We start from the raw sequence: 14394 nt of genomic DNA on the forward strand, positions 1-14394 counted from the left end.
TTCTGGTAAATAAGGTCAAAGAGATTTCTTTTAAGCTTATTCATCGGTACTATCCTGTAAAAACCTTCATTGTGTCTAAATTGAAATTAAGTATAGATGTGAACTGTACTTTCTGTGATTCACAACCACAAACTCTCTTGCATCTTTTCTGGTATTGTGATCATACAAGAAAACTTTGGCAAGACATTTGCCAGTTCATTGTAGACTATATATATAAAGACTTTGAACTTTATTTCAAGGATGTCTTGTTTGGATTTGTTATTTTTGAGAAGCAGCATGAAAATTTATTTTTTCTTTCAAACTTAATTATTTTGCTTGCAAAATACTTTATCCACAAATGTAAAACTATGAAAGTGACCTCCCATTCTTCTCACGTTCAAGAAGATGTTAAGATCTATATTAAATCCTTATCCTCCTGAAACAAAAAGGCTAGTAAAACTTTGAATGTATGCTCACTTTTTGGTGTCTTTGTATAATCTTTATTTAAGATTGTTATTTTGTTTTGTGGGGAGGACTGTTATGTTTATGTGATCTGTTTAACTGATATTTCCTCATTTATTTATTTATTTATATATTTATTTATTTATATTATTTATTTATTTTCCTTTCATTTTCAATATGATGTAATGTTTGGCCATCCCTGAACCTCCGGCTCTTTTCGCACTTTTGTACTTTGTAAGCAAATGTTTAATATTAATAAAAATAAAAATGAATAAAAAAAGCTTGTTCAGAAACGATGACAAAATCTTGATGAATAAAAAAAAATAACAACTTCTTTCTCGTTAAACGTCATTTAAATAAACAAATATTTGATTTTTATGAGCCCAAATATTCGAATGCAATATTTTTGAAAGATGCCCATCCCTACAGTACATCATATCAAACGCTGAAAATTAAACAATTACTTACCAGATTAAAAAAATGTGACCAATAGATAAAACCCCGAAAGTGCAGTGCTATAAAGAATGAAACATAAGCTCTGCTGTCTTAAAATAAATAAACTTCAATCTCACTGTAACTGCTGTACAGTATAATGATACTAACTCTAGTTTCTTCAGCTTGAATTGTGGGTTCATCAGTAGATCACTGAGGTTTTTCACTCCAGAGTCTCCTAGATTATTCCAGCTCAGGTTCAGCTCTCTCAGGTGTGACGGGTTTGATTTCAGAGCTGAAGTCAGGATGACACACTGTTTCTCTGTAATACTGCATCCATTCAGACTGAAGACAGAAAGAGAAAAGACAATGACCCAGATCTATGATGATCAACTAACATGTTTAGCTTCATCCAGCAGACATTTGCTGACAAATAAACAGGGATATCCAGGAGCAAAAACATGGAGAAAGACTACACATTGTTAATTTAAATATAGTACTGACACTGTAACAATACAAAGGTTGAAATCGGCGATCTATTTATGTTAGTTTACACATTCATTTCATATCATCTTTAAGGTTTTTTCGTGTCAGTGTCACTCTTGGTTTGATCACTGGGACAAATGTGTTTATGTCGGTTGTTTTCAGACACATTGTCTACTCTCTAACACTTTACAATAAGCTTTCATTTGTTAACATGAACTACATTAGTTAACATGAACCAATGATGGACAATACTAGAACAGCATTTAATAACCTTAATGTAAGTTTCAATCAAACAAGTTTTGGAAAAGGTTCATTAGCTTTAGTGCTGCACCGTGAGGCAGTGTCACGTCTGTTCTAGTGCTAGTTCTGCTGCTTAATTCGGCTATATTTAATATTTAATATTCATATTGACTCGCACATTACATAAACTTCACCAGCAAATTGAGTGATCATAATTTGTGAAACATAACATGCTGAATTGGCTCGTTCACATCGTCACCCGCTACAGATGATTTTTACCCGCATTTGACGAGTCTTAATTTCAAACCATGTCATTATGAAATTGCACAGAAGTAGTCTGTGTGTTAATGCATTAAGAAAAAACAGGTCAAGACGGTAACTGTATGCAGAAAGCACCTAAAAGTTGTACATTAAACTCATGGGAAAGGAAAATGTTGAAAAACATCATTACAACAACACTGTACGGGATTTTTAAGTTTGAACAGTAAACTAAAACTCCTGAGAGCTGAAACTTCGACTCTGAGAGCTTTCTTTGAGACCAGAACTGAAGGATCACAGAGAGACATCGAGTTTGCCACGACAGTGACGAGTGTCCATCCCTGACAGAACTAACCTGTGAAAGTTAGGAAAGACATCTGTGTGTTTATAGTGCAGCTGTTTTTTCAATCTATCACTTATTTGAAGAGTTTCTAAGATCTGGAAGAAAACCATTGATCTCCCTCTACAGGAACTGAAATAATTATTGACCCATGATCAAACTATCTTAGTCAAATATTTAAAGCTTGATGTCACGTTTTAATTGTGTGTTAATTGCCTGTTTAATTGTATTACTTTACATTGTTGTGGCTCTGTGTGACACTGAGAAAAACTGCTCTGACTCAAACAAGTGAGGAAATATTATTATCAGCTACAGTAACATTACAATTAAAAGTAATGTAATATTATAAATAAATGAACAATACTCACGTCAGTGTGTTGAGTCGACAGTGTTTATCCTGCAGTAGAGCAGCGATCTGATTCACTCGTGTGTCTCCTAGTTCATGTTCACTCAGATTCAGCTCTCTCAGGAGTAACGGGTTTTTACCCACAATTCTCTTCACATACTGACAGGCTTTATCTGCAGCAGGACTCAAAAACCTGCAGAAGAGACAATTCAGTTCTCAACTAAATGTCTGTTGCATTACAAAAATGATTGATAAGACAAGCTCTAGTTAGTTATTTAGATGTCACTCTTTTCTTTGAACATTTAAATACACAAAGAAATGTATAAATACTTGAAAACAAAGTGTAATAGAGTTATTTAAAAGAAACTAGAGCGACACTCAGTCCTAAAGCAAACTCATAAGAACAGAAACGTCCCACAGAGCAGAAGGGCAAAAGCTCACTAGATCATGATTTTCAGTATGAATACAGAGTGTGAAATTAAGGCCTCGAGATCTTTCTGGCTTTTAAGCAGGAGGAGTGAGAAACATCAGCAGAGAAAACTGGCTTGTGAAACTGTATGTTTGTGAACATCTGGAGACTCATAGACCTGCTGTAGAGATACAGTGAATCTGGGCTTGATGGAAAACGTCTCAGGTTACAGATGGAACCCTGGTTCCCTGAGTAGGGAACGAGACGCTGCGTATAACACATCGGGAACCTTCTGCGTGATAGCGTCATTGAAGCACTCATGTATCTAACCAATCGCGTAGCGAGACGTCAGAGGCGGGTGACGTCACGGACCAGGAAACTATAAAGCATACCTGGATGCAGAGATTGCTAGCTTCTGGGATAAGTCTGAAGCAAGCACTCGCAAGTATGCTGGGGGTACGGCAGGAGACACAGCGTCTCGTTCCCTACTCAGGGAACCAGGGTTACATCTGTAACCTGAGACGTTCCCTTTCGTGAGAACTGTCGACGCTGCGTATAACGCATTGGGAACGCAATCCCAACTGTGCCGTAGCTTCAAGTACTTGCCAATGTTAGCTTGACAATATAGAAGACCCCGGAGTGGAGCCGACATCCAGGTTATAAAACCTAATAAATGTGTGCTGGCATGACCATCCAGCTGCATCACAGATATCATTAATGGAAATTCCAGACATCAAAGCTTTTGATGCCACTATACCCCTGGTAGAATGGGCACGGACATTCAGTGGGGAAGGCTGTCCGGCCGCTTCATATGCAAGTGAGATGGCCTCGACCACCCACTTGCTCATCCTCTGCTTAGATGCTGGGCCCCCCTTCTTAGGGGACCCATAACAGACAAATAGTTGATCTGATTTTCGCCACAGGGCAGCTCTGTGGACATACGCATCCAAAGCCCTCACTGGGCAGAGCAGATTCAGCTTTTCCTGATCCGAAGTCTCAAAGGGAGGAGGATAAAAGGCCTGGAGCACAATAGGACCTGGGACATTGGGGACCTTCGGTACATAGCCAGGTCTAGCATGAAGGAATGCCTTCACCATTCCTGGGGCAAATTCCAGGTAAGATGGAGCAACTGAAAGTGCTTGTAAGTCTCCTATCCTTTTCAGGGAAGTGATAGCAAGTAAGAAGATAGTTTTTAGAGTGAGGAATTTTTCTGGAACCTCCTCTAATGGTTCGAAGGGAGCCTCGGCTAACCCTTGCAATACCACGGCCAAGTCCCAGGCCGGAACCCTTGTGCGCACTGGAGGCCTCAACCTCAGTGTACCACGGAGGAAGCGTGTGACGAGGGGGTCTCGTCCAACCGAGGAATCCCCCTCAAGAGGAGCATGATAGGCTGAGATAGCCGCAACATAGACTTTTAAGGTTGAAGGAGATAGGCCCTCCGAGAATTTTTCTTGGAGGAATCTTAGCACGAAGCTTATAGAAGAGTGGACAGGGTCCGTATTATTTTGTCTACACCAAGTAGAAAATAAATTCCATTTATAGGAATATAGCTTCCTCGTGGAGGGAGCTCTGGAGTTAAGGATGGTCTCCACAACCTCAGTTGGGAGACCAGCATCTATGAACCTGGCCCCTTCAGAGGCCAGGCCCATAGCTTCCACAGTTCTGGGCGAGGATGTACTATCGTGCCGCCTGCTTGCGACAGGAGATCCTGTCTGAGGGGAAGCTCCATTGGGGAGCCATCTAGTAGGGACACTAAGTCCGAGAACCATATCCTGGTTGGCCAGAACGGGGCTACCAGTATTAGGCTGGCCCCCTCCTGGCGTACTTTCTCCAGAACCCCCGGGAGCAGAGCGAACGGGGGAAACGCGTACAGACGTAGCCTCGGCCAGGTCTGCACCATGGCATCCAGACCCAGAGGTGCTGGGTGTGTTAGGGAGTACCAGAGTGGACACTGGGTTGATTCTCCCGACGCAAATAGGTCGACTTCCGCTTGACCGAAATTTCTCCATATGAGGTCCACCACTTCCGGGTGGAGTCTCCACTCCCCGGGCCTCGGCCCCTGTCTCGACAGGGCGTCTGCTCCCACATTTTGATACCCCAGGATGTAAGCTGCCCTTAACGAGAACAGCTTCCCTAGGGACCACAGGAGGATCCGACGGGCCAAGTAATATAGTTGGTGAGACCGCAGACCCCCCTGATGGTTTATGTATGAGACCACTGACATGTTGTCTGTGCGGACCAACACATGGTGGTCTCTCAGGTCTGGGAGGAAGTGTTTCAATGCTAGAAACACCGCCATCATCTCCAGCCGATTTATGTGCCAGGAGAGCTGATGGTCCTCCCATAGACCCTGAGCTGAGTGACCACTCATGATCGCCCCCCAGCCCGTGAGGGAAGCATCTGTCGTAAGCTTTACACGACGACCAGAAGTCCCCAGCACCGGTCCCTGGGACAAAAACCAGGGGTTTTTCCACATGGCCAGAGCACAAAGGCATCGCCGCGTGACTTTGATCATGCGAAAAGGATTTCCCCTCGGAGAAAACCCCCTGGTCTTGAGCCACCACTGTAAGGGTCTCATGTGCAGAAGGCCAAAAGGTATCACGTTGGACGCAGCTGCCATCAGACCCAACAATTTCTGAAACTGTTTTACAGTGAGTGACTGGCCTAATTTCACCCCTTTCATGGCTGCGAGAATGGAACTCACACGAGCAGGGGACAGATGTGCCTGCATCATGGTGGAAGTCTGAGCCGGAACTAGCACACTCTTTTTGGCATTGAGCCTCAGCCCAAGCCTTTTCATGTGGGACAGGACAGCATCTCGATGCTGAGCTGCTAGCTGCTCTGATTGAGCTAGAATCAACCAATCGTCGATATAGTTCAGTACGCGGATGCCCTGGAGTCTCAATGGAGCCAGAGCTGCATCCACGCACTTTGTGAATGTGCGGGGTGATAATGACAGGCCGAGTGGAAGAACCCTGTACCAGTTTCGCCCCCGAAAGCAAACCTGAGGAACTTCCTGTGAGAAGGATGGATGGACACATGAAAGTACGCATTTTTCAGATCTATCGCCACAAACCAGTCCTCGGACCTGATTTGTGGGATAATCTGTTTGAGTGTAAGCATCTTGAATTTTAGCTTTTGTATAGAGCGATTTAGCACACGTAAATCTTTGATAGGACGTAGTCCCCCATCCTTCTTTGGAACAATGAAGTAGCGGCTGTAAAAACCTGACAGCTTGCTGGGAGGAGGAACCCTTTCTATAGCTCCTTTTTGCAAAAGTGTCACAACCTCTTGTTCCATCACCAGAGACTGCTCGGGGGTCACCACTGTGGGAAGAACCCCATTGAACCTGGGCGGGCGAGACCCGAACTGAATTCTGTAACCCTTCTCTATAATGAGCAGCACCCATTTCGATATATTTGGTAGAAGTTTGCATTCTGCCATAAAATCTACTAAGGGAACCAGTCTCTTGAGACTGGCCTCTGGTGTTTTTTGAGCACTTGGCTCGGCCCTCTGAAGCGGCGCACCGGCAACAGACAGCCGAATCAAGTGACGACCGGCCCTCCTCGGAGGGTCAGCGGGGACCACTGCGCCCTGACGCACACTGGATGGCAGGGTTAGCATAACGGTCCCCTGAGGGCGCCGAAGGGAAGCGGGTGCCAGATATTCTAACACCGGGCTCCCTCCGGAGGGGGCCGCCCTCATTGGGACCTGACCCACAGATGTCAGGACCGCTTTGAAGCCTTCTTGGCGATAATAACGGCCCGCAGGTCCGCTTTACCCCCAGAAGGCTTCTGCTGTGTGGACCGCCCCGACCCCCAGGTTTTCTGCGGAGGGGTACGGGTGGCCACACTAAACTTTTGTTGCGCTCTGTGGTGCGCAGAGGAGCTCGTGGACGGCCGAGGCTGCTCCCGCTCAGCAGCCCCGGGGGGAATTTTTGAGCGGCGGGGGAGGAACCTCTGGAACGCCGCAGATTGTTTTTTGGTCTCCTGGAACCTGTCGACGACTGACGTTACAGCGTCGCCAAACAGGCCTGCAGGAGACAGCAGCGCGCCCATGAGGGCAGTTTTGTCTCTGTCCCTTATGTCCGAGAGGTTCAGCCACAAGTGCCTCTCCGTGGCCACCAAGGCTGCCATAGAGCGACCTACTGACTTGGCCGTCTCTTTGGTGGCACGGAGAGCCAGGTCTGTTGCTTTTCTAAGCTCCTGGATGCACTCAAATGTGGCCTCCCCACTCTCATCAATTTCCCCCAGCAGGTCGGCTTGGTATGCTTGCAGCAGCGACATTGTATGTAGACACGCTGCTGCCTGACCTGCTGCCGCATAAGCCTTGCCCACCAAGCCCGATGTTGTCTTTAGGGGCTTAGTGGGCAGCGTCGGGGTTTTTAGGGACGATGTGGACTCGGGCGAGAGATAGCCCGCGAGCGTCTCTTCAACCCGAGGCATCGCCCCGTAGCCATGCTGTTTCAGCCCCACTATATTACTATAGATCGATGTTTGGGGGCTGAACACTCTGTACTGTACTGGCCTTCTCCACGATCTCGACACCTCAGTGTGGAGATCGGGGAAGAAAGGCAAACCCTGACGCTGGGGTAGTGACCGGGCAGGGAGAAACCGTTCATCGAGTTTACTTTTAGGTTTCGTTTCAGCCCTCTCTGCTGGCCAGTCGATCTTTAACTTATCCACTGCCCTAGTCACTACCTCCAAGAGCTCCTCATACGCTGGGGAAGAGGATGGCGGGTCCTCCTCCCCAGCCTCGACGCTCGCCACATCAACCTCCTCGGAGGAAGAGAGGTGAAGCGCCGGTGTCTCTGTCCGGGGGGAAGAAACCGCAGCGCGTGCTTCCACCACCAGAGGAGAGACACTGGACCTGGCAGGTGAGGGACGAGATAAGGCTGGGCCCGTCTCCATCCCCTCTGCCAGCTCCATTTGTGAACCCCACGAATGAAGTCTGCGCTGTGCCTTGGCAGCAGCGGGACCCGATCCGCGGGGAACACCAGCCAAGGCACCCTCCTTATCAAAGAGTGCCCTGCGTGATCTTAATACTCTGAGGGTGAGCTTATCGCAATGCACACAGACAGCCCTCTCGAGAGCTGCTTGTGCGTGCTCAACCCCCAGGCAAACAACACACATTTCGTGTGTATCCCCTGGTGTCAGATATCTATCGCAGGGATGAACACACTTGACAAAATGCTGTTGTTTTTCCGCCATTTTTCGTGTCTTTTATATATATATTTCACTATATATATGTGGTGTGCACTAAAACTCTTGTCCTCAGACGAAGAGATCTTATTTCAAGCTACAGATGGTAGACAAACAACACCAAATAAGACACACAAGATAACAGAGTGCTTGCTGAAGACAACAGAAGCTAGCGATCTCTGCATCCGGGTATGCTTTATAATTTCCTGGTCCGTGACGTCACCCGCCTCTGACGTCTCGCTACGCGATTGGTTAGATACATGAGTGCTTCAATGACGCTATTACGCAGAAGGTTCCCAATGCGTTATACGCAGCGTCGACAGTTCCCACGAAAGGGAACAACTGTGTTCAGAAAACAATTTGACTGAAATGTTATCTAGAGTTTTTAATGAGAAGTGTGCACAAAAACAAAATTGTGCATGTTAATTGTCAAGGTATACCATACTCTAGAATAGCAGCACATACACTGACCCATAATGTCTATTTGACCTGTAGCTTGTACCACAACTAAACTGTGTTGACGGTTATCATCATCATGACAGAACCCACAGCATCTGATCTGATCTTGATCATTTTGATGCAACAAATTCTCCAGCTTATTGTAAACTAAAATAATATATATGATTGGATATGATTGGTTTGTGTGATAAATCCCGCCTTTTGTTTACGTGCGCGTTCCACGTGTCAGTCTGAATGAACAAAATGATGGCGTCAATGGGAAGACTAATTAAAAAGTAAGTAAACAGATCAACCACTTAGATATCACCGCTTTATTTCACGTCGAAGAGACCTGAAAACATGATGACTGCTGGGGGTTTTAGTGATCAATCAGCTTGGTGAAATTAAAGATCTTCCTGTCTGTGACAGAGAGTTTACCGAGCATGACTGATGATCCGAAATAAGTTGATAATTAAAAAGAACAGCTGAAAATAAAAAAATAAAAAAATCAATTCACAAATAAAATATATTGTTTAACCCTCTATGGTACAGTGTTGCCTCCAGACAACAGTCTATTTTAGTTTGTTTTTTAATAAAATTAGACTTTTAAATGAACTTTTAAAAAATAAATACATTAACACTCATGTTGTGTTTTGACCTGAAGAGGATTTTCCCGTACCCGAAAATGCTAGTTAATATTATTGCATTGGACTAAAATTTACTGACTTTATTCACCCAGAGTCTAACAACTTCCTAAAATTTTTTTATAATTTTTGTAAAAAAAAATTTCAAAGTTTTTCCCCCCACATTGCATCACTTGTGGTCAAATTGCTTATAAATCTCTAATTATGCTACATTATCACTAAATATTGGATTCAATCTTTTTGTCAGCTTCTTTTCTTTCAATTCGGACAGGTTTTGTGTTTATTTTTGGAATTGATCGATCGTACCTCAGTTTTTGAGTGAAAAAAAGGTTTTTTTGTGGATAGTTTTGTCAATTTTACAAAAAAAAAATATGGAAAAACATTGCATTGTTTATCACACTAATGTGCTTTAATGTTTAAGCAGGAAATGTTTTGAAATGTTTTTATTTTGGTTTTTATTTATTACAAAAAGGCATAAAGTCACACTTGTGGTGTTCACGGTCAAAAATGACCGGCCTACAAAAACAGCTTATAAATCACTTGTTACGCTATTTTATTACCAAATATTGGATTTGATCTTTTTGTCAACTTGTTTTCTTTAAATTAGGACAGGTTTTGTATTTATTTTTGAAACTGATTGATCCCTCAGCCGTTGTTTTAGAAACACTCGCAGCATTAACATTCGCAACATTAAGGAAAATAGGCTGAGCCAGGAGAAACTATGCTTTTTATTTATTTTATTTTACAAAAGTACAAGGTTTTGTTGTTATTGAGAGTGTACACAAATAAAAGTAGAATATTTGTAAGGCTGCAACTAACGATTATTTTGATAATCGATCAGTTGGCCAATGTTTTTTTTTTTTTTCGATTAATCAATTAATCAAATAGAAATCCTACATTTTTTATTGACAAAAAACCCCCACACTATTGCACATCCTGCCTAATGTACTACTTGTATAACTAAAATAATATATTTGTTATGAATATTTAGCCTGCATATAACTAATTTTGTATTAATTCATCCCGTCTCACCTCAGTGTCTTCAGTTGACAGTTTGGATCCTGTAGTAAATCATCGAGCTCCTTCACTCCTGATTGTCCAGGATCATTTCCTGTGAGATCCAGCTCTATCAGGTGTGAAGGGTTTGATCTCAGAGCTGAAGCCAGAGCTTTATAACCTTCTTCTGTTACACTGCAGTTAGAGAGTCTAGAACAGGAATGAAAACATTCAGCTGATTAATCAGTTCAACCTGAACAATATAAATCCTTAAAGTCAATTTTATTTTGTTCTTTGAACAAATGTATTAAAAGATAGTGGCAAACACTGACAACTGAATATGGAGGCAAACAAAAGGCACAGAGAACTTTAATTTACCTTTAGTTTAAACTATTAAAGTGATTTTCAGCATTTTGATTCTTATATGTGAATGTTACTGACCTCAATCTCTCCAGTTTACAGTGTGAATCCTTCAGTACGTCACATAAGTGCTTCACTCCTGTGTTTCCTAGATTATTCCAGCTCAGGTTCAGCTCTCTCAGGTGTGACGGGTTTGATTTCAGAGCTGAAGTCAGGATGACAAACTGTTCCTCTGTAATACTGCAGTAACTCAGACTGAAGACAGAGAAATAACAATAGTTCACATCTATGATGATCAACTAACATGTTTAGCTTCATCCAGCAGACTTTTCCTGAAAAAATAAACAGGGATATCTAGGAGCAAAAACATAGAGAAAGACTACACATTGTTCATTTTCCCGTACCCGAAAATGCTAGTTAATATTATTGCATTGGACTAAAATTTACTGACTTTATTCACCCAGAGTCTAACAACTTCCTAAATTTTTTTTTATAATTTTTGTAAACTTTTTTTTCAAAGTTTTTTCCCCTACATTGCATCACTTGTGGTCAAATTGCTTATAAATCTCTAATTATGCTACATTATCACTAAATATTGGATTCAATCTTTTTGTCAGCTTGTTTTCTTTCAATTCGGACAGGTTTTGTGTTTATTTTTGGAATTGATCGAGTGAAAAAAAGTGTTTTTTGTGGATAATTTTGTCAATTTTACAAAAAAAATATGGAAAAACATTGCATTGTTTATCACACTAGTGTGCTTTAATGTTTAAGCAGGAAATGTTTTGAAATGTTTTTATTTTGGTTTTTATTTATTACAAAAAGGCATAAAGTCACACTTGTGGTGTTCACGGTCAAAAATGACCGGCCTACAAAAACAGCTTATAAATCACTTGTTACGCTATTTTATTACCAAATATTGGATTTGATCTTTTTGTCAACTTGTTTTCTTTAAATTAGGACAGGTTTTGTATTTATTTTTGAAACTGATTGATCCCTCAGCCGTTGTTTTAGAAACACTCGCAGCATTAACATTCGCAACATTAAGGAAAATAGGCTGAGCCAGGAGAAACTATGCTTTTTATTTATTTTATTTTACAAAAGTACAAGGTTTTGTTGTTATTGAGAGTGTACACAAATAAAAGTAGAATATTTGTAAGGCTGCAACTAACGATTATTTTGATAATCGATCAGTTGGCCAATGTTTTTTTTTTTTTCGATTAATCAATTAATCAAATAGAAATCCTACATTTTTATTGACAAAAAACCCCCACACTATTGCACATCCTGCCTAATGTACTACTTGTATAACTAAAATAATATATTTGTTATGAATATTTAGCCTGCATATAACTAACTTTGTATTAATTCATCCCGTCTCACCTCAGTGTCTTCAGTTGACAGTTTGGATCCTGTAGTAAATCATCGAGCTCCTTCACTCCTGATTGTCCAGGATCATTTTCTGTGAGATCCAGCTCTATCAGGTGTGAAGGGTTTGATCTCAGAGCTGAAGCCAGAGCTTTATAACCTTCTTCTGTCACACTGCAGTTAGAGAGTCTAGAACAGGAATGAAAACATTCAGCTGATTAATCAGTTCAACCTGAACAATATAAATCCTTAAAGTCAATTTTATTTTGTTCTTTGAACAAATGTATTAAAAGATAGTGGCAAACACTGACAACTGAATATGGAGGCAAACAAAAGGCACAGAGAACTTTAATTTACCTTTAGTTTAAACTATTAAAGTGATTTTCAGCATTTTGATTCTTATATGTGAATGTTACTGACCTCAATATCTCCAGTTTACAGTGTGAATCCTTCAGTACGTCACATAAGTGCTTCACTCCTGTGTTTCCTAGATTATTCCAGCTCAGGTTCAGCTCTCTCAGGTGTGACGGGTTTGATTTCAGAGCTGAAGTCAGGATGACAAACTGTTCCTCTGTAATACTGCAGTAACTCAGACTGAAGACAGAGAAATAACAATAGTTCACATCTATGATGATCAACTAACATGTTTAGCTTCATCCAGCAGACTTTTCCTGAAAAAATAAACAGGGATATCTAGGAGCAAAAACATAGAGAAAGACTACACATTGTTCATTTTCCCGTACCCGAAAATGCTAGTTAACATTATTGCATTGGACTAAAATTTACTGACTTTATTCACCCAGAGTCTAACAACTTCCTAAATTTTTTTTTATAATTTTTGTAAACTTTTTTTTCAAAGTTTTTTCCCCTACATTGCATCACTTGTGGTCAAATTGCTTATAAATCTCTAATTATGCTACATTATCACTAAATATTGGATTCAATCTTTTTGTCAGCTTGTTTTCTTTCAATTCGGACAGGTTGTGTGTTTATTTTTGGAATTGATCGAGTGAAAAAAAGTGTTTTTTGTGGATAATTTTGTCAATTTTACAAAAAAAATATGGAAAAACATTGCATTGTTTATCACACTAGTGTGCTTTAATGTTTAAGCAGGAAATGTTTTGAAATGTTTTTATTTTGGTTTTTATTTATTACAAAAAGGCATAAAGTCACACTTGTGGTGTTCACGGTCAAAAATGACCGGCCTACAAAAACAGCTTATAAATCACTTGTTACACTATTTTATTACCAAATATTGGATTTGATCTTTTTGTCAACTTGTTTTCTTTAAATTAGGACAGGTTTTGTATTTATTTTTGAAACTGATTGATCCCTCAGCCGTTGTTTTAGAAACACTCGCAGCATTAACATTCGCAACATTAAATAGGCTGAGCCAGGAGAAACTATGCTTTTTATTTATTTTATTTTACAAAAGTACAAGATTTTGTTGTTATTGAGAGTGTACACAAATAAAAGTAGAATATTTGTAGGGCTGCAACTAACGATTATTTCGATCAGTTGGCCAATTTTATTTTTTTTTTTTTTCGATTAATCAATTAATCAAATAGAAATCCTACATTTTTTATTGACAAAAAACCCCCACACTATTGCACATCCTGCCTAATGTACTTCAAACAAATGTGCCAATTGAATGCTGTTGTCAGTGTTCTGTGTTTGTTTCCCTGGGTCACATGTTCTTTTGTTCAGTTTTCCCGCCACTAGTTTGTTCCCTTGGTTACCCTGATTGAGTTCTATCAGTCCCAGCTGTGTCCTGTTAATTAGCCTTGTTTGCCGCTTTGTCTGAGATGCATATATTCCCTGTGTTCTCCCTCAGTCTCTGTCGGTTCTCGTCTCTGTAATACGTCTGTGTCGTGCTATGTGTGTATTGATCTCCTGCGTGTTGTCATTAAAGACCCTGTCATTGAATCTCCATCGTCTGTGTGTGTTTCCCACAACCATGCTGTGTGACAGCTGTGAGAACGTACAGTGCTTAATTTATTAGACTACCTGTCATAATAAAGAGAGAACACAAATATTTCAGGCTGTTTAAAACTAAAAATGTTATTGCTATTTATTAGGCAGATAACAAACTGAAACAACAAAATAGTCATTATTCACACATAATATCCAAAAAAATAACAGTCTCTGTTGAAAAAAAACAACTATAAACTTTACTTTTTATAACAACAATAATTATATTGTAGCATTAGAAATACTGCTGTGACTAAAGAGCTTACACATACTGGTGGATTAACCATTACAGAAACATGAAAAATGATTTTAGTAATCACCAATACTGATAGTTTAGGACAGCTGTGGCACAAACCTTACATTGGGTGGCAGAGGTCTAATAAATTTGTTAAGCACTGTACAGTGAATATAGTGTAGGCTAAATCTCTACATTACAAAATGAAGATAGTAATAAAAATAATAAAGAA

General features: G+C 40.7%; 1 protein-coding gene across 1 annotated transcript in view; it reads right to left on the bottom strand.

Moving 5' to 3' along the window:
* The window catches only part of LOC127504736 (NACHT, LRR and PYD domains-containing protein 12-like), a 595457-nt gene that overhangs the window by 272989 nt on the left and 308074 nt on the right, over positions 1-14394 (bottom strand). The window contains exons 68-73 of the mRNA XM_051879684.1: positions 12377-12550; positions 11972-12145; positions 10673-10846; positions 10268-10441; positions 2566-2736; positions 1045-1218 (exon numbers count right to left, since the gene is read on the bottom strand). Of these exons, the coding sequence (XP_051735644.1) occupies positions 1045-1218; positions 2566-2736; positions 10268-10441; positions 10673-10846; positions 11972-12145; positions 12377-12550 (1041 nt within the window). The remainder of the gene's footprint in view (positions 1-1044; positions 1219-2565; positions 2737-10267; positions 10442-10672; positions 10847-11971; positions 12146-12376; positions 12551-14394) is intronic.

This window comes from Ctenopharyngodon idella, chromosome 2, assembly GCF_019924925.1.
Source record: "Ctenopharyngodon idella isolate HZGC_01 chromosome 2, HZGC01, whole genome shotgun sequence".
NCBI lineage: Eukaryota > Metazoa > Chordata > Actinopteri > Cypriniformes > Xenocyprididae > Ctenopharyngodon > Ctenopharyngodon idella.